The sequence below is a fragment of the Channa argus genome, chromosome 20, assembly GCF_033026475.1.
Source record: "Channa argus isolate prfri chromosome 20, Channa argus male v1.0, whole genome shotgun sequence".
NCBI lineage: Eukaryota > Metazoa > Chordata > Actinopteri > Anabantiformes > Channidae > Channa > Channa argus.
This window is the reverse complement of record NC_090216.1, coordinates 16,813,936-16,838,365: the sequence shown is the minus strand read 5'-3', so window position 1 is coordinate 16,838,365 and position 24,430 is coordinate 16,813,936. Positions and strand designations below refer to the sequence as shown.

General features: G+C 39.0%; 2 protein-coding genes across 7 annotated transcripts in view; one reads left to right on the top strand and one right to left on the bottom strand.

Annotated features, from left to right (window-relative positions):
• The window catches only part of LOC137105870 (zinc transporter ZIP11-like), a 138,106-nt gene extending 117,424 nt beyond the window's left edge, over positions 1–20,682 (top strand). For all 5 annotated transcript variants that reach the window (XM_067488582.1, XM_067488578.1, XM_067488579.1 and 2 more), the window contains exons 7-10: positions 16,074–16,143; positions 19,156–19,254; positions 19,375–19,533; positions 19,627–20,682. In XM_067488582.1, the coding sequence (XP_067344683.1) occupies positions 16,074–16,143; positions 19,156–19,254; positions 19,375–19,533; positions 19,627–19,705 (407 nt within the window). In that variant the 3' untranslated portion in view covers positions 19,706–20,682. The remainder of the gene's footprint in view (positions 1–16,073; positions 16,144–19,155; positions 19,255–19,374; positions 19,534–19,626) is intronic.
• Positions 20,683–21,490: 808 nt separating this feature from the next.
• LOC137105871 (ankyrin repeat and SOCS box protein 12-like) lies at positions 21,491–24,143 on the bottom strand. Of its 2 annotated transcripts, none has more exons than XM_067488583.1 (3): positions 24,039–24,143; positions 22,488–23,255; positions 21,491–21,803 (listed from the first exon to the last, which is right to left on the bottom strand). In XM_067488583.1, the coding sequence occupies exons 2-3, from the start codon at positions 23,248–23,250 to the stop codon at positions 21,646–21,648; spliced, it is 921 nt and encodes a 306-aa protein (XP_067344684.1). In that variant the 5' UTR covers positions 23,251–23,255; positions 24,039–24,143; the 3' UTR covers positions 21,491–21,645. The 2 variants fall into 2 exon arrangements, with proteins under 2 accessions (XP_067344684.1, XP_067344685.1); XM_067488584.1 differs by lacking the exon at positions 24,039–24,143 and adding an exon at positions 23,715–23,950.
• Positions 24,144–24,430: the final 287 nt, after the last annotated feature.

Below are 24,430 nucleotides of genomic sequence, written 5' to 3'. Positions count from 1 at the left end.
TAAACAAATTTTCCTCTACGTCTCATCTAATGAAAATTCCTGTGTTTCATGTCACAATTTCATATTGCAAAACGCAAAGAAAACCGCAATGTAAGTTATTCAATATTGTGCAGCTCTAAAGACAAATGATGGCTTCTACATTTTAGGAAATGATCACTGCAGACGTTGATGTGGATCAAGTTCTTTTTGCAACAAAAGTAATGTCATATACAGTAGGATATATCACCTTCTTGGATGTTATTACAACATTTAATGGCTGTTGTCTCTTGTTCTCATCACAAAAGCTGTGGACCAGCAATTTTCTCCACGATTGAATAGGTTCAGTAGGTATTTGTCACGATATATGAGTCACAATCATTTGTCAAGATTGTGGCTTGAGTTAAACTAAAGAAACAACATTGTCTAAAGTGACAGCAAAGAGTACACAAACTGTTGTCTCGACAAGTTTTGTCATCCACCTATACCACTAACTCACTTGGTATAGCAGTGATCCACAAACCCAGGGTTATTGGTTTGATTCCCAGTCAACACTGAAACCCTTTGCAGCTGTCCAGTCTCCAATGAGGATCAAAAAATATTTTTTAAAAATCACCCCTGATGCCTGTTATGCTGAATTTGGGCATATTTCAAAGTGTCATTGATTAAAAATTATGACAGTGTCATATTACAGTCGCCTGCCAAACTATGACAACTAACTTGGTGCTGAAAAAGAGAGAAAAGCAACTGTAAAATACAGTGAAGCAAATGGTGCAAATGCAAAAGTGCATTTTAGTTAAGTCCCACAAAATACAAATCCCTCTTTTACTTAACTCATGTGACTGCATTTGTAAGTAAATTATCGGTATTTTACTACCTTTTATCTGGTTCTTTGATTTAAAGGTGAAAAATGCATCATAAGCACAGCACTGAGTGATAACGATTTGCTCACATCAAAGTGTTACCCACATAAATACCGAGGAAAAGCAGGTTGAATGATTTTGTCACACTTGATTGATTTCCATTTGTTTTGCGAGTAACTGCAATATAATTGTCATAGTTTGAAATCATTGGGTGCTCAAGGATATGTGTATGAAAGGTAAACTAGGGACATTCGTGCTGTGGAGAGTAAGTGAGGAGAGTAAGTGAGGGTGGCTGCGTTATGAGGCGAGTGCTCTACTAAATATGAAATTGAATGTGAAAGGAAAATGTATGTATGAATCCAACCATTTACTGGTTACTGCATACAGCTTGTCACTCATAATTGTTCCACATGTAAGATATGCTCCTTTACAAACATCAGACACAAGCAGATATAATAAAACACACATTGTACACACTACACACACATTTAGTATACACACTGAACCACACAGATGTAGTAGGAGATGCTGCATCTCCTGTGAGACCCTTGATGAAACAGCCCCTCCCACAGCCTCAGATCCTAACTAGCAAAACAGAATTAACTGAGCGCACAACTCATCAAGTTGTGATTCACAACTCTATTATATCTCAGGTGTAATAATCCATTTCTTATAAGCAGCTGAGAACATTAACTTTGCCGTCATTTTATTTGCTTTTTGTTTAGTAATCATTTATGTCTTTTCATCTTCTCGATTATTCAGTGTTCTTTTAAGTTTTGTTTGTTTCTTTCAATGACACACTTTATCATCCTTGCTGTCACTATTGTTGCAAGTCAGATACCAGTCAGGTTCATAATAAAGACAAAAATATTAATCCTCAGCAGAACAATAGATTATTGACACACAAGAAAATTATTATTGATATTCAAAGTGACAAGAACACACTTACGGTACTGGTACCACCAATAGGTTCCGCACATGACACTGAGAGATGGGGATGCAAATGACTGATACCACCCACATCATGGCTCTTCAAATCCTGTAACTGTACTTATACTGTACATCTGATTAAAACCTACTTGACCACAGGAAGCATTTACCTTTTTAATCTAAACATCATCTGCCGTTACACTTCACCCAATTCCTGTACTTGTGACAACAATCCACATTTTGCTCTGACATCTATGACTAAGTCCTTGCTGCAGTGTGTAACCATGGTCACTGTCTTATTGAAGTGGTCGACGCCACAGCCACTTCAGCTGTGGTTGTTAAGATGTGTGCACACAGTACCTCATGTTCTACGTCTATCAGAGTAAAGTAAAAGTGTGTAAGTAATCGACCTACACTTTAAAGTATAAGTTTTCACCATGATTAATAAACAATTATCAACTTATTATTTATTATAATTCTTTTTGTGTTGTTTTTTGTAATGTTGAATCAGAATTGATTCATTTTGGCACATGTGGACACTGCATTCTTTCCCACTTTCCCAGTCATTTTTATTAGTTTCGTTTTATTTTGTTGTTTTTTTGCAAAACTGCCTAACCTCTGTCAGATTGCATGGGAATAGTGAGTGAGCAGTTCTTTTCAAGCTCAGCCACACATTTTTCATTTTCATGGACATCCAGGGTCGGACTACGTAGATCAGAATAAATCTACCATGATCAAATGTTGTAAAGAAACTGAAAGTTGAAAACAACCGAGTGGAATGATTACTTTTATAGGCACCGTCTCACTCTATTTCACCTTATCGAGAATTTTCTGCACATGACACATTCCTGCCATTTCCAGCAGTTGCCACTGTTTTGTTGGTTATTGTTAGTTATTGTTGTTTTTCCCTGGGATGGATGTCCGGTGCTATGCGTGGATCCACAATGCCCTCTCCTGCACTTTATATCTAATATGTCTACATGCCCCCAGAAGGAGACAGACTATTTCATGCAGCACAATAGCTAATCATTGTCATCACCTATCCCTAAGAGGGAGAGCTGGCTTCATAGAAAACATTATCAATCAGTCTGAAGACGGGCCCGTGGAAGAATTTGCTTTCCCTCACATTTACTTGAGAGTTTATGCACCCAGGTTAATTGAGTCCCTGCTACAGGTTTAGATAGTTTGTTGTTGAAGGTTCCTAACAGGAGGATACTATAAATGAAGTGTGCTTTAAGTTACAACATCATCATCACCTGCAAACATTTGGAAAGAATGAATTAAATTGAATGCCATATTTTACCAAAGACAGGGAGCCTATAGCTACTTACCTTTGAAGAATGGGTCCAGCTCAGTAGGATTTCTTTCAGCATTATTCTAGCAGCAAATGGCTTTGCTGCGCGGAAGCCATTTGGAGAAAAGTTTAGGCGATATCTGTTCTATAGAGATACTGTTAATTCATATAATTTCATCATTATGTGTCTTGTCGGGTAAATTATGGATCAAAACCGGGATATGAATATTTTCCCCCAAAATATTTAGTAGACAAATGTACAACCAGCAATTGTTGAAAGACCTGATGCATACCAAAAATGTTTAGCTGTAACCTCCAACGCTTCAGAGCAAAGCAGAGGTTAAGGGCTGTGTTAAGCATTGCAACACATATTCAGCCTGCAGCATCAATGCCACAAGATCTAGAGTGGCTGCTTGAATTTGGCATAAACAGCAATCCGAGGTCTGCAAGACACCACCATACTTGATTTGGGACACAATAACTTAACATAACCCAAGTTCAAGATAGGACAGATAGAATTGTTTTAGTTCTTAATTAGATTTGGTGTTGGAAAGAAGTTATACAACAGTTCCGTCTTCAACAACATTTTTAATATTGGGAGTGCGGTTGCTGACCATGCAGAGTTAGGTAGCACATTCCATCATCGTCAAATCACTTAGCTAATGAGCTTTGCTGGGGCTCTGCTGCTGTGAGGTTGGGACCACCGCTGGCAGAGCGCAGTGAATGACGGTGTTTAGGTAGGTGTTCAGTGGACCACTCTGTAGGCGAGAGTCAGGCGAGATGTGGTCGGTAAAGCTCAAGGCTATGTCACTTTACTGTGTTTGCTTAGAAGGCACTCTATCACATTTGCTGCACTGCAGGGGAACCTTAGAGTGCACTTTTTGTTGTTTGCTGTACTATGGTCACCCATCTTGCCCCCTCAATACACCTACAGTATGAGATGAGAATTAATGAACAGAGTTGCAAAAGCCCACCATCAGAACATTTCATGTATCCATTTTCTTTTATAACCTTAACTCCGAAAAATGTAACTATCCACCTACACTGCGCCTGCAAATACATTTGATAAGACATACAGTACAATCAATGGATGGATTATGTTTCAATGCAGCAAATTTTTTGAATAAAATCTTTACCAAATGTAGTAAAAGAAACAGAGCTACAAGTAGGTGGCTTCAGGAGATAGTGACCTGCCACACCACATGCTTGACTGCAGGGTGTGGTTAGGTTTAGGAAACCAAATCACTTTGGTTAAGATTCACACGGTATGTGTCAAGTGACTCTATTTTGCCAGAGCACAATTTTTACTCACTTACTGGATATTTAAATAATAATGCATTTAAATAATACAGTAGTCACAAAACCTTGATGACTTTCTGAAAGTTAGGATATTTTGGCAGAAAAGAATGATGTTGCCTGAAAACACCTTATTTATGTTTCTAATAGTGATGTGTCGTCTTGGAGCAAACGAGTCTGCTCTAAGGGCAGATTCTTTGTGGCGAACGAGAAGAGCCGGCTTTTATGTAAAGTACCAAGATGCTCTTTTCATGCTAACAGAAACCAAACCAGAAAGCCAGGATTTACAGAAATGGTGAAGAATAAGATTCACGTTAATTACAGTGAACCATGTAACATCTGTTAGAACCTAAAACTTTATGACTGATGAATCCTATTTCCTACACAAATGTCATTTACTACAGTGTAAAGAAACTGTTCATGTTAATCAGTCAGTTGAAACAGAAAAACAGGATGTCCATCTATAACGTAGACCCTTTGCAGCCCTGTGCAGTGGAGTGTAAGAGGAGCTGCACGTTTCAATAGAAAGTGAAGATGAAATAACTCCAGCGTGTTGCCAATCTATCATGCTCTGCACGTTTTACCCGAGCTCTAACAGTGTACCATTCAGTCCCTGATGTGAAGGGCCGTAGAAATGATTTTGGAAAAATATAGACTGTTGAGAGCTGAGTGAAAAGGATACAAGATGGAAACCAGGGCCCATCAATTAAATGTGTAATAGAATCTGCTCATCCAGAGGTGAAGGCAGACAGAGCTGTTCTGTAGAAAGACGGTGTCGATACAGCAGGACAATGCAGAAATGTTTGCTTTAGGGACAAAAGTTATGTCTCTTCTTCCAATTAGGTCTCATGAGAACAGAGGAGATGATTCATGACATATCCATCGACATATCCAGTGAAAATGCAATTTGTATTCTACTTTTGTACCTTTTCAGCATATTTACCAAACACCCACAGACAAGAAGCTGTGTGTACTTCCAAATTAGTTCTTTCCCGCAAGTACTGGTTCTGTTAGGTTCTCAGAATTAGGACACCATGATGTTGTTAGCAATTTCACACTTTGTGTCTGACAAAATAACATATTTTTGATTTACTTGCCCCAGGTTTGACCTGAAATGAAAGTTCTACCCCTCTGTACAGCTTTAATGTATTCAGTGTGTCTTTTCACTGTATCCTTGGACGTGTCCCATCTCCCCATCATACTGTGCTGACTGCTGTGGCCATGTGGTGTGAACCAACATAATATTGTGTTTCTACTGTATGCATGTTGGCGCACCTCGGTGGTTGTTCTGTTTTGTCCAGATCTTTTCTCTGTCCTACTTGTTTTCCCCCCTGCCTCCCTTTGAGCAACTGCAGATTGTGTAGAGCTCACACACTTTTATCATCGACAAAAACCCATTCACTCAGAACCAGACCATTCAAGCAGCTGCCAAACAGCTCTCTTACAGGACTACCTCATTCTTTGTTGGAGACTTTTTGTAACTTTGCACACAACAGTGGATAACAATACACCAACTGAGACACTTGTAAGCCGATTCATCTCAGACGGCTCATTGTGCCAAAATTGTCCCGGCAGTTACAATTTCCATTTTCAGAAAGGTTGGGACACGGTGTAAAATGTAACTAAAACAGAATGCAATGACTTACACATCAGTTGGAACTACATCGGTTTGAAGATATTAAATGTGAAAAATATTTAGTCATTTCGAATTGGATGCCATCAGTGCATTTCAAAAAAAGTTGTGAAAGAGTTGTTTACCACTGGGTTACATCACCTCTAACTTTACGACCATCGGTAAGGTACTGCTTTTAGGTATTGAGGAGATCAGTTGGTTTAAATTGTCATATTTTTCTCTTTATACTGCCCCAAGTGTTTTTGTTGGGTTACAGGTTCTGGACTGAAGGGAGGCTAGTTTAGCAACCCATTATACACAGAGCCATTGCTATGGAACCAGGCCGTGGTAATATAGGCCAAATATGTTTTGCTTTTTATTACTGAAATAGGTAAGTTCTTCCCTGACAAAAACGTTGTCTGGAGGGCAGCGTTTGCTGCTTCAAAACCTATATACATCAATCAGCCACAACATTAATACCACCTGGAGATGTTCATTGGCTGTAGCTCAGTCGGTAAGGAAGTCGTCCACGGATTAGAAGGTCAGTGGTTCCATTCCAGCTGCTTCCTGGCTATGTGTCAAAGTGTCCTTGAACCCCATGTTGCTTCCAGTGGGTCAGGTGAGCACCTTGCATGGCAGCCACCGCCATCGGGGTGTGTGTGTGTGTGTGTGTGTGTGTGTGTCAACCTGCCAGCTGAATACCTGGAGAATAAGCAGATGCTAATTTTCAGTGACTATCTTAATGATGTCATATATATCATATATGTATTGTTTCACTGTTATTCCTTAGGTTTAAGAAAATTTTTATGCATGAGCTGACAGAAGGAAACAGATCTACCTTTATAAAAACTTGTATAAAACCTATCCAAACATTCAGTGTCCACATATACAGTTCACTGCCATTCCTGCCATCAACATATAAAATATAGTCCCTCTCCTACCTCGGTTAATCAGTAAACTAGCAGAGTAGATTTCTTTAACTGTAAAAGTAAGCAGTAGTTCTTTACAGAGGCAACAAACAGCTTTTTTCCCCATGTTGTTGCTAAATAAATTCTTACAGCGTCGAGCTTCTCCACACTGATTTTGATTACAAATCACTGATTTGATTGATCAGGCTGATATTGAATTTTAGGTGAACCACTGGCTGGACCACATGGCAAACTGCTTTATTTTTACACACCTCACAATAAAACATCCAGTTTTAAATGGAACGGACTCTTTCCGCTTATCAGTTAGGAGAATACCTAATTATTTTATCACAAATAAATAATAATATGTTCACTGTGCTTTTGTCTCTCTGAAGTACAAATTAGAACCGGTTTGTCTTCTTTTAAGTACATCTTACGTCAGCTACAATGAGCAAGTATCTCGAGCCTCTCTCTGTTAGTTTCTTCCCTCTTTGATAACCCCATTCTTTTATTTCAGGCAGATGAAAGAGGAGTATTTTACACATATGTTATTGTTATATTATTGTTATTGTTATTGGTGCTGGGGGATAAAGGCCATTTAGTGACTGATGTTTTTTCCCGGGTGTGATGGCTGCACTTATTTTGTGACATCTACGTATCTCCGTGAGAATAAGCCTTCACCCTTGTGGCATTGTCATCAACACATTTCTTCTTGAACAACACAAACAGCAGCTGCATTATAACATACGGCTGTGCAGGGAGGCCCTGAATGCTCCGTGACACTGCCGGGACAGAAGTTTGGTTATGATCTGTCAAACTGGGAGTCAGATCGATGGCCATCCTTCTTCCCTACCATCAGGGTTGATCCCGGTTAGTGTGATGAATGGAGTGTCACTGACAGTTATTGCTAGCAGATGGTCCAAGAGAAATAAGAGAGAAATGGCAACAACATTGTTAGGGGCATAGTTGAAGATTATTGAGAAAACCGAAGGAGATTAAAGGAAATAGACTGCAATAAATGTTTCTACATTCTTGTCATTTTTGGTTGACTGAGCAATTTAATGGAGGTCACTTCTTCTTTTACTAAACAACTAGAGATTAATTACTTATACCATGATTTTATAAAACATTATTAATTAAGCCAATCCAAAAATACAACATAATATGCAGCACTTTATGAGTTGTGTTATTTTATAAAATAATATATATCTTATATTATTTTATATATAGTTATTTTATAATATATATATATATATATATATATATATATATATATATATATATATATATATATATATATATATATATATAATTTGATTTGTGACTTTTTTTATTACATAATTAACTAAACTAATTAATAGTTTAAGTTACAGTTATTTAGCACATGCTTTTATCCAAAGTAACTTCAGGCTTCAGCGTCTTGTCCCAGGGTCATTTCAACATGTAGCCTGGGCGACCAGGACTCAAACCACAGACCCTGGGGTTTGTTCACGACTGCTCTACCAACCAGCTACAAGTAATATGCTAGTCAGTTACTTGCATATTTGGCTTCCCTTTTTCAAAAATAATAGTGGAATTAACTTTTGCAGGTATAAAAAGAAGCGCACACAGGGATCTAAGCAACTCTTAATGGCTTTTTATAAAAAGAGGTAAACAAGAAAAAAAAAGCTAAGTCGCTTAGGGCAATTGTGGCTTAACTGGTAAAGCGGTCATCCCCCAATCCCAGGGTTATTGGTTTGATTTCCGGCTTCTCCTCTCACATGTTGAAGTGTCCTTGAGCAAGACACTGAACTTAATCGCACCTAGTGAGTGTAGGTCAGCTACACAGCAGCTCCCCCACTGGTGTGTGATTGTTCGTGCGAATGAGTGAATGAGAAGCAGTGTAAGGTGGAAAAGCCCTATATAAGTGCAAACCATTTAGCATTTTTAATACTGTTTTTATTTGAATTTTCAACACATTTAAAACAAATGTCACCGCACAAGAGATAATCCACAGTACAAAACAGAAATCAGAAATACAAAAAGGGGGGGTTGTATGTGTGGGTTTATTGTGTTACATAATGTGACCAATTGACTTTAGTCTGCAGTTTAAGTTGACAGTTCCTGCTAGAGGCTCCATGTGTTCCCAGATGCTTGAGAACCTTTTCGAGTTGGTACTTATGAGCCTCCGTCTTTCCATCTGTATAACTGAGACCATTCCTGCCATCCACCTTTGAAAGCTGGGGGCTAAGGGAGATTTCCATTCCGTTGAGATAGGTCTCTTGGCTACGGTCATCCCAAGCCTCAAGCTCTGCTGTGTAGCCCCAGGCAGACAGCCAAAGATTGCAAGTTCAGCCATTTGCCTTAGAGTACCATGTAAAAATGTCAGTTTGTGACAGAACCACAACATATGTGGGAAAAAAAACAACTTTACATTTGTCACATTGAGGTGATACAGGGTTTAATATATTATGTAATCTGGACTTGGAATAATGCAACCGAAATGCATTTCGACCAAGCTTTCAGTCCACACAATCTCAGATATGGTTGTACCTAATTCGTTGCTCCAGGTATCCAGGTAAGATATACATTTGACACTGTGGTATGATTACTGAATACAGATACAAACATAGAAACCAAATGCCTGGAGTAAGAAGAAGTGAAGAAGTTTCATCATCTGCAAACTGAAACCAGAACAAATCAGAAAACATTGAGGCTTCTTACTAAAATGTACTAGGAATGAAGAAATGATCTAACATTATTCAAAGTTATTGAATTTTAAGTATTTTTAATCATCAATTTGACAAGGGACAGCATGGTGGTGGAGCGGTGTGTGCTGCCGCCTCACAGCAAGGTTGTCTGTCTGTGTATGTCTCTGTGTGTTGGCCCTAAAATAGACTGGAGACCTGTCCACGGTGTACTCCACTTCTCCTCCAATCACAGCTGGGATAGGCAACAGCCCCCTGCGAAGTGTTAAAGATAATCGAAGGATAGAAATTAAGAGAATTTTACTGATTTTCCATTATGGCCAGGACACAAACACTTAATGCAGAAATCGTTTGAACAAATTTTAGATTTAAGTGATGTGTAACCACTAGATGCGTTATATAAAATCTACTGTCTCATGGGATTTATCCCAACAATTAATAATACGATATGGTAGATTGTAGTACTTGACGATGATAAAGCATCAGCATTAAGAGCAGTGAGAGGAGACTTTTATCTGGTTGAAAGAAACATCTCACCACTAATCAACTAGAAAAAAAAATTTACCTTTACAATTCTACAGTAGTATGTAGTAGTAACAAAGAAAAGGGAGCTGAGAGGAACTTCAGTAGTGGCAGGCTCAATGGAAAAGGAGATGGGTGAGGAGAGGGGATCGCAAAAAAGTGGCGGCTGTGACAGTGGGCTGTCAGCAGTATCACTCGACTTGCCTAAAAGAGCATAGAACATTAAGCAGGAATTGAATAAGACCAACTATTGTGGATTCACACAATGCACACAGGAGAAAAAAAAAGAAAGAAAGAAAGCCCACGACGTTGTGCCCAAATCCAACTGCAGTTTCCTTTGGGAGTAGAAAAGGCGAGAAAAAAGACACGCTGTACACTAGTGATGGTATGAAACATCACATTCACCATCAGCTACATTCTTAGTAATCATCTCAGTCTAAAACCTAAAGACTGCTTACAATGACACACTCAGGTTGGGCATGTAATGTTTCTGCGGCTAAGTTTTTTATGATTAAATATAAAAATGTTTCACCTTGGACACAGAAAGAAATGGAAATGGATTTCTGTAATTCTCTATAGACACAAGTAACAGGCAAAAATACAAGTTTCTGGACACAGATTATGCTTTGAAGCCACATCATTGTCAGCCAGTGAGTCCTTCCCTGTGCAACTGAGCCACTGTTTTCTCCTCAGATGCAAAATACTGTCTGCTTCAGCCGCACAACAGCATCGCCACTACTGATAGCAGTCCAGCCGCCTTACAAAGTCCTTTCCACTTGGTTTGAATATCTAGCGAACTTAGTTTTGTTTAGTATTCTAGCAATCCATGAGATGTTCTTTGAACAGCCACAAGACACCAACAAAAGGTAAAACATGAGTCTCATGTGTGAAACCTGACAGGTGTGGAGACTTTTAATGCTCCCCTACAAGCCCTGAACAGCGTTTTGGAACAGAAACTTTCAGACCAGTGAACTTGCGAAACACTGCCAAACCCCCAGCTTATTTTCCCAGCTGTGTTAAAGTGCTACAGCTCAATAACTGTTACGAGAAAAGCTTTGATCCAAAAGTGCAAAGATACAAATATTGTAGCTGCTCATGTATTACCTTTTCCACAAAAACAGAAACAGAGAGTTATTTGGAATGTGTGAGTCAATTTCTTTACTGAAAGCTCCCATATTTCAAACCTGGAGAGAACAAAAAATGACTATTGCTGTTTTAGTCTTGTGCTTTTAAATGCATTATAATTTTAAAACAGTTTGCCATCCTCTTGTATTGTAGAATCAGCACTAAATGCCAGAACTGGATCTCTCTGAATTAATGTTTGATTGAAAAATATATATATATTTGAAGGTTTTCATTGCACAGTTTCTACTGGTATTATGCCTCAGGTTATTTCACACAGTTCCAGGGGACCAAGTTGAATACTAACAGGACCCGTAGTAGAACTAAAGGGTGCTTTAGCTCATAAGGGTGCTACACTATGTCTGCCTGGAATGAGCCAGTGGGAAGTTGATTAGAACAAGGATGGCAGACGTAAGATAGTGATGAATTGGCCCCTGGGCTCCTGAAGTGTGCAGCTGCAGAGGCATCACAATACTGATCTGTTACTGCTTTTTCCCTCAGTGTTGTTTTTCCACTTTTGTTCTCTTTGTATTTTTACCTTATCTCTGCAACTTTATCTTGGTTTTAAGGCTGGACAAATGCCGGTAATATGCACTCACACTGTGAGACAGATAAAACAACCGGGAAAAATGTTTCTTATCACTACTCTGTAAAGTACATGCATTTGTAGCCATACCTATGCAGTCCATGCGTCTTTGCCCCCCATTACCAAGAAACAATGAGGAGCAGTTTGCGATTTGTGACCTGTAGCTCTACAGCTGTAACACAAGTAGTGGTTAGTCCCATCATCTCAAATGTGGTAACAAAGGCAAAAGGCAATAACAGCAAAATAAAGAAGCTGCTGTCACTCTAAGTAGATGGGGAGTGTTTCCATGGACGGCAGCTCACCAAGTCATAGTTTTATTCAAAACTATGCCTTCATAAAGTGGTGACATCGGTTCGGTGTTTTCTCACAGGTAGACAGTCACAGTGGGAGGTAAGATTAAGATTAAGGTTAACATTGCTTTATTGTCCCTTAGGAGAATTTCTTGTGGATCACGGATATTGATACACAAACATGAAACTAACATGTATAAAACATTTCCTGCCATCGTTGGTGACATCATGTTGATCGTATCCATTCACACTATCCACACGTGCCCACATCTCTAAAAGTGTCCTATGACACACCACCCTTAACATCCTCAGGGACTAAGCAGTTACATCAGTGTGTCTTTATTGTTGTAACTGTCATCAAGGTCAATAAGTTTAATCGATAAAGGAACAAAAGAGTGTTTGTAACGATTACACTTACACATGGGAATCCTATATCTTCTTCCAGGGTCCAACTTCACATACTCAAGAGTTCAACGCACGAGAGGAGTTAGATAGAATCCTATTAGCCTGCTCAAAGATAACCTGGGGGGTGAGGGGTTAAGGTCCTCCCATCATTTTTTCCTGCTGTCTTAACTCAACTGAAAATTTGAATCTTTTGATTTAGCCCTTTGGTTTCCAAAACAGCAGATAGTAGTAGCAAAATATATTTAAGAGTTGATCCATGACTGCAAAAACACAAAGTCTCTGAAGGAAACGGAGTAATTGATGGATTCTAGCTCAGCCACTTACATCATGAGTTTTCCAGATCAGATCCCCATCAATGTGGGCTCTCAGATATTTATACGTGGTCTGTCCAATGTATGATTGATTTGGGAGCTGTCATGATTTCCTAGGCTTTACATATACAACCTCATATTAATAGCTGGCGACTAACTTTTAGTTGAAATATGTTGACCAATACGGTTAAATGCGGAGATAAAATCCATAAAAAACCATTTGACGTAGGCAACAGAATTGTAAAAGCTTCAAAGCCAGGTTTTTTTTTTGGTCTACAGTTTCTAATATAAGCAATTTGGTTCTGATAAAGGAATGGCTCCACCTACCGATGCAATACAGTCATCACAGTTCTCTCCAGAACACTGGAAGCTAAATCCATTGGTCTATAGAAAATATTTAGTTCAAGACAAGACTTTTTGGAAACAGGAGAGATTTTTTCCAAAGTTTTTTTTATTGTATGTGTGTCTGATAGGCTGTAATCTAACTCTGTGCTTTAAATTGGTATCGTTTCAAATACTGAACCTCATGTAGAGAGGGCACTATGTGGAATCCTACCCCGTACATGCCAGGCACCAAAATGGCAGCCAGTTTCACACCTAAAGGTCAACTGTGATTACAACTTTGGAAACACAGTGGTTTGGTTCAGTTCAAACACAGAGATATCATGGTTACTACATAAACATGTCATAAATACTTATAAGGCAGCAGGAACCAGCCTTACATCTGCTTTGGTTAAGCTTTAGTGGACTAGCTGCTTTAGTTTTCCTGTACTAAATTATGATATCATTAGCTACAGTTTATCTGCCTCTTTGAGCTTTTATTTGGTCACAGTCTCCTTATATTGTATTGCATTAAGTTTTCAGATTATAGATGTGTCAGTGTATGGTGATGAATTATTCAGAGCATGGACACAAAACTGTGTGTGAAGAGAGTGTGACATTTACAGCATTTACTGCTGCTTAAGAAAAACATCAGTTGTCCTCTGTCATTGTGTTCTATGTCAACAGAAAATGTGTTTTTGATTATGTTATGATAATGAATATATTGCAAGCAATAAATTAGTTGCTCAAAGTGACACATGTTCCACAGTTGAACCACTAAATTGAGGTTCCTGTAAAGATGTATATTTATTTCATTTAAATTAAAATTTACCCACAAAGCTGAACAAACTTATTTTAGTGTGGATATAGTCTATTTAGTCTGTTAAATAAATTCATCTTTACTACACTCATTGATTACTATATATATATATAAACTTTGCTTTATTGTTACAAATACCAACATATTTTAATTATTGCTTTAGTTATGGTCTTTAAATACATTTGAATAATTTAATACATTTTACTTTTGGCATCGAAAATCTTTGTGTTGTATTTTGTGTCGCCATGGTCTCTGAGTTTGTAGAACCCCTTTGATGTCTGTCTTACCAAATAAGTAACGTGGATAAGAAGTCGCATAATTGCAGCACATACTTACTTCTTTGCTGTTGGCCCTGCGTTAAAATGGCACAAAAGGCGACACAGCAGTGGATCCTAGAGCCTAGGGGGCTCCAGACAAAGAAACCCATCAAGTTCCCCCCGACCAACCCCCCCTTTTGCTTCTTTTTGTTTTTATCTTTGATTTCTAATGTATCACAGCCACAGGTGCTAGCTGACTAATGGTATCCAGCTGCCGTGTGGTACAGTAGTGAAATTATAGGACATTTAATGACATTTATAGTGGTTTATTGCAAAATCCCCAATATGAGTGGATATTGTGGGCCCCTTTCTCCATTTTTGTAATGCAAACTGGCCAGGTCAGGGACTACCACCTCGGGAGGCGTTACCCAGTCCCAGCCTTCAGCTGCCTTGCCACATGCTTTACACCTTCGTAAGCAAATGATCTACTTTACTTTTTGTTTCGTGAGTTTTGCTTCTAGAAACCTTTAGTTTTTTCACTTCCTCCTCACTGTGACTGCTCCTTTATGTCTTGCGGCCCCTTTTTTGCCTTAGAGTCTCCTCTACAACCAGTTTCCCCTGTCAGCTTCCGCCGCTTTGCTCCAACTAGGCTGCGGCATAATTAGACCAAACTCACTGCATTTATGCTTCCCCTGCCCCAGAATGTCCCTTTATCCAAGCACTGCCTGAGCCTGCAAACTATCTCTCTTGGGTTCCATTTCCTCCTTGCTGTGACCGTTGACTCTGTACTCCCTAGATTCTGAATGCATCATCTCTAGCCTTGGTTATATACCTGCATTAAACTGCTTATATAGAGCCTAGAAATTCCTTTACAGTACTTTAAGGTGCTACAGCTGTGTGCTAGAGAGAAAACGTGATAACGAGTTCACATGCTACCCAGCTACATTAACAAGTTAGTGAGCCATACATGGAGGAACTGTCAAACTCAAAACAAGGTCTTCCATCATAAAACAGTGACGATACCATGGAAGTGTTTGGGAGCTTGATCGATGGCATCTGTAGAAGCTGGTCACTAAACCACATTAACATTTTTAGCATTGTATTAACCCTGCAGCACGTGACTGCTTTTTTTAATGGAATGTCAGACAGCTTTTAGATCTGACTGCACATGCATAATAAACACACACACACATCATCATACTCAGTGAGCTTTTCACTTTGAGTTTAAATGGTGTATTCTTTAAGTATGCATGACAGGCATAAGAAATGACACAAATGGAAGATCAGAAGGAAGGGATGCTGCTCCGGGTGTACAAAGCATGCAAAGAGGGAACTTAGACATGCTCGATGCTGCGTGCTGCAGTACAGATCTTCTTAGTACAACTCATATGTCCTAGTGCTTAAAGTGTTTGCAGCTAAAGAGGCAGAAGCATAACTATAGGATCTGTAGGAACTTTAGGAGGAGTTATATTTCAAACCGAAGAAACTCACGTTTACCCGTGCAGTTTTAGTTACAGGGCATAAGAACATAGCAGTAGGTTTCCTCAGAAGATAACCTGACCATAGAAGATAAGACTATAAAGAAAACAGAGCATGCCTTTGAGAGGAGATCCCCTCAGACTGCTTCTGCAAGTAGACCACAGTGTTCTGTCTGAAAGAACAAACCAAAGCCTTGAGGCACCATATGAAGTAAATCTCAGTTTGTTCCAGACACATTTTTTTCCAGTCTTCTTTATGCCCCTTTTAGTTTTCAGGTTGTGTACACTTTGTCAATGTTTTCTCATCCTTTTTTTGAAGTGTTTCAATCTGTCAGACTATTGCTTCAAAGAATCTCTGGAAGTCATTGTGAAATTCTTGTCTTTTGTATCTGCAGAGGGTTTGGCTGTGGGGGTTGCATTTGGAGCCATTGGAAAGACGTCATCTGCTACTTTTGAAAGCGCCAGGTAAGATTGGTATGAAGACAAAGAAACATACAAACCGATATCTCAATCTTCATTTATCTACAATACCACATCCCAACACTGAAAAATGAAATGGTCAATTCATATCCAACTTATTGTTGTATGTGGAACTAGTTAGTACCGATTTCATTTTAAATAGTTACAAGTTGGGTTTGAGCATTAGGATAGTTAGTTCAGTTCTAAAGTTGATATTGTTAATTTTAATTGGTTTAGTATGTTTGGATTTTGTAAAATAATTGTGGTAAGAAAATGGCAAATGGGCTTTGTCTTATTTGCTGCTGACACCTAGTGTTTGCAGTGAGCAGTGCCATTTGTCCCCCAGCCCCAGGGGCAACATGGTAAATGGTCTGCACTTATATAGCGCTTTTCTACCTATTGGCACTCAAAGCGCTTTACACTGCTTCTTATTCACCCATTCACACTCACAATCACACACACATTCATACACCGATGGGGGAGCTGCTATGCAGCTGGCCAACACTCACCGGGAGCAGCTAAGTTGGGGTTCAGTGTCTTGCTCATGGACACTTCGACATATGACCGGAGGAGCCGGGGATTGAACCAACAACTGTGAGATTGGTGGACAACCGCTCTACCTTCCTGCGCCACAGTCACACCAATCACCAACCAGAGCTCTGTCCATAAGCCTGTTTGAGAGAAAGTAAATGCAACATTACTGTCTCAGCCGAGTTGGCAGCTGTTTATGTACGATGTGTATCTCATAGTGTAACACATCCTAAAGGTGGATTTCATCAGACACGTTGGCAAAGGGCTGTGTCATGAAACATCCACAGAGGACAACATATTAAGACAGTTAAATATTGATTAGATATTTCGGTATGGGCCAACGTTTTTGTTTACTACTGAAATTAGTAGGTTCACTTTAAATAAAAGACAGTTTGGCATTAGTTAAGAGTTGTGTGTTTAAAAAAATGTGAAATGTTGAAAACAGGCAGCATTTCCCTTTACAAACAGCAGCTGGACAGTGAAAGGCAGCTCTGTGCTGTTGTGTGCTGCTGACATCTGGTGGCTACATCATGGTACCGGAGAAAGTGATGACAGGGGATTGTTGACTGAAACAGGAGTCTCACTATTTCTTTGTTACCACACAGAATAATCTGGTGCAACCATGTTATCATTTTCTGAAAGTAATGTTTACTGTCATCTGTGCACAACTGTCCAGAATCAAATTCTACTTGTTAAGCTTTGTTAAAAAAATAAATGGTTTATATATTTTATTTGAATTGCAGCCTTTACAATAAAATCACCACTAGGTATAAACCATCTACTCTTTGTCGATCTCCAACTGCAGAGTCTCCCAGGTTGACTTGGTTCAGAAATCCGTCCATTAGACCTCTGACCTTTGCAGTTTAGGAATCAAGTCACTTTCCTCAAAATGAAGATTTTGTTTTAAAGTATCTGTAGAAGCGATCTTACTCGTATTTGTTGGCCCAATAATTATCCGCTTCAGAGATCGATGTATGACCCACACCGAACATTTATTGTATTCCACGTTTCCCAGCTTAACCGATAACGGACTAATTCCACAATGCACGTTTAGAAACAGTAATTTCACAGACACGTGCACAAAACAATTTCATCAAACAAGTTTCTCAAAGTTTGGCAAAATCCAAAGAACTCGGTAAGAAACCGTGTTCCTCCACAGCTACACACTGAACCTTTCACTTCTACCTGTGAAGACATTGTTGCTACGTTGCTACAAACATCAAAGGACAATCTGCACTTCAAAGGCAGTTATATGATGTCATTAATGACATAATCAGTACACTATACATAAGCTTCTTAATCTTACAATACCCAACATAAACTAAACAGAGGAAACCCTGGTTGGCCCATACAGTAATATTTGTACCCTAATATATTACTCATTTTGAAGTTTGGTAAGACCAAGTAACTTTGATTTGCCCTGGAAAGACTAGGGTCTCACCTAATGGGCCTTCTCCTGTGCAGTGCCCAGGGTTTGTTTCCCAATGGCATTTGCAACTGTCCCCAAGACCATAGATCTGACGAGAGCCCAGTGTCCAACAGTGTAAGGCACCATTGTTTTTTTTACAGTTAATTTCCCTAGTATACAGTAATAATATTTCCCTGTAGTATTATCGTACAAATGATTAGATAGCCTTCTTTTTCAGTTTTCTGGCAGGACGTGCTTCTCATTTACTCATTCCAACTCCCTATCAGTGTTTGCAATAACTACGTTGGGGTTCCGTGTCTTGCTCAAGGTCACTTGGGCATGTGAAAAGCTGGAAATCCAACCAACAACAACCCTGGGATCATTGAAAGGCTGCTCTGCCTCCTGAGCAACAGTCGCCCCAGAGCATAGCACTATTGTGAATTACACATCAGCTAGTTCCACTAGTCCCTCAATTTGAGACGACTGGGCCATTCTCTACTTTCTGGAGATGGAAAAACTGCTCTTCGAGTGTGTTAAACTTTATTACGAGTCTAGTTCTACTTTGTAACAGTTTAGACATTTTAACATAACTGCTCATTGATGGCCTAGTCTGTAACTTCATTTTCATTTACACAGAATAAAAGATTATAATGTGCTACATTATTTTATACCATGTGTGTTCAGTTGTTCATTCTATTAGCTAATATGTTCTCTGGACCAAAGAAATTCCCCTTAAAAATGTTGGGTTAATACTAAATTACATTTCCTTCAAAAAAAAACTACTAAAAGCACAAACTATTAGAAGGAAGTCAGAGTAGGTGTAGAGTTATGAGTATGGTTCAAAGTTCACATTACACCAAAGAAAAGTTTTGTACAAACACTGAAGAAATAAAATTGGTTCTGAGACGTGAATAGAACAAGTGTACGCTTTTACATGAATAGGCCTCATTTTGTTTAGTATTTGTTTTCTACAACAGAACCATCTGAATGATATGGGGTCAGAAAGAGGAAGCATTTACTATTATTTACTACATTTACTAATGTCTATCGTCTGAAGTGTTCTGTTTGTCTTTCCTCAGAAACTTGGCTATCGGTATTGGCATCCAGAATTTCCCAGAAGGCTTGGCAGTGAGCTTGCCGCTCCGAGGTTCAGGGTTCTCAGCGTGGACGGCCTTTTGGTAGGGAAAGACACGCCTGTGTCTAAGCACTGTGTCAGAGTAGAAGACGTTAATCACCCAGAAAGAGCTTGGGCTTGAAGTACAGATACTTCATGTTGTAACTTAGTGTTTTCTCCTCAGGTACGGTCAGTTAAGTGGGATGGTAGAGCCGCTTGCTGGCATGCTTGGTGCTTCTGCCGTAGTTTTAGCAGAACCTTTGTTGCCGTATGCGTTGGCGTTTGCTGCCGGGGCGATGATCTACGTGGTGGTAGATGACATCATACCTGAGGCTCAACTCAGGTAAGAAGGAAGAAGGGATGAAGAGCAGCAAATGTGTAGCTACTCTCTTTCAACTTCTCTTTTTTTTCTTTCCCCTTATCTTGGCATCACCAGCGGAAACGGGAAGCTGGCATCCTGGACCTCCATCCTGGGCTTTGTAGTGATGATGTCTCTAGACGTGGGCCTGGGCTGAGTCCGCCATGAAAAACTGGCACCATGTCAACAGAAGCCTCAGTGACCGCGATGTGATCGCAGTGGTGCCGAATAATGGGACCAAATGAAGTGTTTTATTCTGAAACACTGTTTAATTATTTCGTTTGAATTGTTGCTACTTGAAATTCGTTGATTAAAAACATGCAACTATTTTGTAAAACACTTTGTGAGGATGATTGTACTGCAGGTATTTCGATGAGCAGCTGACACTCATGTCTCATATAGGAAGGGATTTATACTTAATGCATATTGTCCTAATACTATAGCTTGTGAATGTTTGAATAGGCTCCAGCTTTCGTTGGTTTTCTTTATCATTTTTTCAAAACACAAATGATCAGATAAGAAAGTTGAATGTTTTTCTTCTTCCAGTTTTTCTACTTCTTCATGTTTACAATACTTGAAGTCTGATTTGATGTGATTTCTGCTAATGAATTTCTCTGTTTTGACTCCTGCTGTGTCAAATATCCCTTCACAACATTAAAGCACATTATGATTACAGTACTGACAGGATATTGTAAACGTGACTCAAGCTGTCCAGTCTTCATCTGGCCATTTGTTGCCTATGCATAATTGACTTATTCAGATAATATCTGAATTCATATTGCATACTGTGACTAATCCAGTAACAAACACTGCTTTTTAATTGAGTGTGGTTCTGTCTGTTCCGGGTTTAGTCTCCTATCATCTACAGGTCAGTGTCATGACTTACGTTGTGACCCATGTTTAATCATTTAAATGCTAAAATTAACACTGAATTAGAAGTGAAACATTTAAACAATTAAACGACCCAGTGATTACCAATTTTCTGCAGTTTTTTTTTTATGCTTTGAATCTTCATCTACTGTCATCATAGGGAAAAAAAAAAGTTTGTGCAGTTGTTTTAGTTTATCACAAAATGTATTTCCCTGTGTCCAAAAAGGACACAGAGAAATAAATAAATATCACTGTAACAACCAATCAGCTCAGCGGATATTATTTTACTGTTTAATAAAAATATGCTCCAACACTTCTTTGAATATGGACACGTACTGTGGAAGCCTCCCATGACGAAGACAGATTTGATTGTAAAAACGTTTTGAGCGAGGCTCGCCCTATTGACCAATCAGAGAAAAGCAACACTTTCTGCATCATTAGTAGGTTTACTTGGCATTAATATTGTAATTTGATAACTACTTCTACCCCGAGGGTAATGGAGCTCTGCACGCTCAGCGAACTCACTCCCAATATTCAAAAAAACTGCTGAAAACACAACTCTTCCTCATCTTCCTTTGCACTTAAATCTATTAAAAAAAAGAGAGATTAAAACACCACTTCCTTTCATCTCTTTCTCGCACTTTCATCTCGTGAAATGTAAACACTTTTCCGTTAGGACTTTGCTTTGATGTTTTTCTCCTTGATTTAGATTCTTGCTGCCTTGTACCTCACTTGTAAGTCGCTTTGGATAAACGCGTCTGCTAAATGACTACATGTAAATGCAGCTAAAAAAGTGGAGCATCGGAGCAGGGAGTGCTGGGCAGGGCAGTAACCGATTCTCTGATTTTTGCAACCTAAGGTTAATTTTAGTTGCAGACTGTAGCTTTAGCTGTCCTGACCCTGACACGCTTTAAGTCACTATTTTACACAGTGACTTTATACATACTGAGCCTGATCCAGTGTGAGAGCTGGATTAGAGAAAGCGTTTAGTTTTCACAAGATCCAGCAGAGATTTCAAAATGCAGCTCAGAACCAACAGAGTTAGGTACTAAAAGTAATAAGTAGGGTAAACCGCACTTAAGCACACATTTAATGTTTTAACTTAATGATGAAACTGAATGGTACATAGATAGGCAGCAGTCATCTTAAAATGACAGAGAGGTTTGCAAATAGACACAGACTTAACCTGACATGAAAACAAATGTACATAACACAATTCCAGCTCTGTTATTTATACAGAACAGCAACAGGGGCTGAATTGTATTGCAAGAAGTTAATAAGAGTTGTTGGCAATTCCAGCTGATCGATACGGTGGATCTTGTCAATCTTTTTGAGGTATTTTCTGATGGCAAGCCGGCACTGTGACATCAAGGTCTTTGGATTTCCTGGATACACAGAATAGGACAAAAAATGTCTGCACTTAGACATAAAATATGCAAAAGGCACATTTCCTAATCAGAATATTTTTTGCAGCGATATGTGAGATCTGCAGCAAAAACATATTTAACACATGGTATTAGCTGCATGGTTTTTTTTTTTAAGCACCATCACAAAGAGAAACTAGACAAAGTCCACTAAAGTATGTTGTCCGTTTGTATTTAAATTCAACCGAAGAGAAAACCACAATTATTGTATAAGATTTCAGGGAATCTTGGATTGGTAAACATGGTATCAATATTAACATATGGTCATATAAAAAGGTTTATGTTTTGCAGCCATATTTTTGTGGACACCAAGATCTTTTTAAAATGCTTTGTTCTATATCTATGGTTTCCTGTTTATATAAAATATTATTCAATTTGAGGGAAAATACTTATTCTTACTAATCTCATTATCTATACAACGCTATCTTTAAATTCTACCTTCCTGCTTTTGCCAAATTAGATCAATCTTTGCAGAAAACCTGAGCAGACCCATGAAAAGTCAAACCTCCATTTTTTTTAACGTTTTCTAAATCTGAGTCAATTATGTGCAAATTGCTTGGTTTCTTAGTATGTAATGTCCGAGATTTGAGATCACAGAGTTGAAAGGAGTCATAGATTATTCATATTTTTAATATTTTACCGCACCTCTTTCCTGCAGAAGCAGTTCCACAGCCTCGTTCTGCTTCGTTGACTTCTCAATGATGAGTGTTGGGAGGTAGACGTTTGCACCAAAGTCGATCAGCAGCTGGATGTACTCTATGCCACAGCCGTGCCTGAGGCACATCTCCAGCACAGTTTTAGGCTGCTTGACAGAACTCAGCAACTTTGCATTTGTGCAGTTGTAATCAGGATCTGCCCCGTAGATGAGCAGCAGCTTAAAACATTCCATGTGGCCGTAAACAGCAGCCAGGTACAGCGGTCCACTCAACACCCTGGCACTGGAGGTCCAGAGCAGGACCTTGGAGCGTGAGTTCACCTCTGCGCCGTGTTTAAGGAGTCCCTTCAATATCTCTACATCACCCTCTCGCGCAGCAGTGAGAACTGGTGAGCTATTATTGGACGGGTTCCCATTGGGGTTGGCTCCTGCTCTCAGGAGAGCTAAGACGCAGTCGAGGTATTTCCCACGAACAGCTGCAAAGAGAGGCGTCTGAGCCTTCACATCCACGCAGTCTACCAGGGCGCCGTGGGCTAGCAGCACCTGCAGACAGCTGAGATGGCCTTTAGACACGGCGGCGTGCAGGGGCGTGCCCGCAACGCCCCAGCCACCTCTGCAGTTGATGACTTTCTTGTAGATTTCTTGGCAAAGCATTCTTTCAACAAGTCTGTCATTGTTTTTCAACACAGCTTGTCTGAGGTGTGAAATTTCACAAGTATATAGTTCTTCTTCAGTGGTCCTTGATTGAATCATAGAATCTGGCAGAAAATGTAATTAATAAAGTTGAAAATAGAATATTCATAGTAAACGTAGCTTAATATTATTTATATTGTTGTTTCTACCTGACTGCAAATTTATCAGTAGACACTTAGAAGATTAAGCTTGTATTTGTAATCAAACCTTTTTATTAAATAATTTAATGCAATTTAATGTGTAACATGTAAATGACGCTAATTTTCTGAGCTACAACATCATTCTATCAAATTTTAGTTTGGACTGAGAAGCTACGCTAAAACCAACTAACAACTGATATTTAAAGAGAGTTTATAACGTTTTAGCTTAAATAAAAACGGGATTAATGACAATGTGCGCTTGTTTATGAATAACTGATACATTCTGTAAAAATAGGCAAATAAATAGTCTACAAAATGTAACATAATTGAAACAGGTATTTGATCAAATCAAAAATGTAATTAATTATATGACATAAGATTTACCTGCTATAGGTAGAATTAGAGGAACGGTGCGGTAAATTAATGAAAGAGAAATGAAGTTTGATGTAGGTTACTGAACGTTTCCCGAACTGACTGACCGAAAAAACACGTTTTCTACAGTAACATTAGCTCGTTACCCTCCGTAACGCCATAACAACAACTGAGCTTAGTGACGTCACGTTAGGACAACCGGAAAGGTTCAGCGAAAAACACAAAATCACATCTGTTTCTAGTGAGATTTTAAACTGCATTTCTCGCGTTTCGCTGTTTAAAAAAATGATTTTACGGCAACAATTCTGTGATTATCTTGGTTTTATATGAGAATACCTGAGTTGTGTCAGCTGCCTTTTTCATCTTCCTGCTTCTGCTTCTGTTTCTGTTTGTGCTGCTGCTTCTTCTTCCTCTTCCTCTTCTTCCTCTTCGTGTTCAGTCCAACGTGTCAGTGCTGCCCTCTGCTGTTTGCAAACAATCTACGTATCTTAAAACGGCCTTTGCTAAATTTGTATTCAAATACTTTGTTCTCAACCCAAAGTCTATTCTAGTCATAAGAAAATATTATCATCTGTCGAACATGAGGTTCATATTTCACTTTATTTAGATTATATACATCATATTGTCATAAATCTCATATAAAGAGAGAAAGTGCATTGAATCACTTACAGCTTCTGACATCTGATATTTTATTTTATGGACATTCTCCACAACCTCAGCTCTGCATG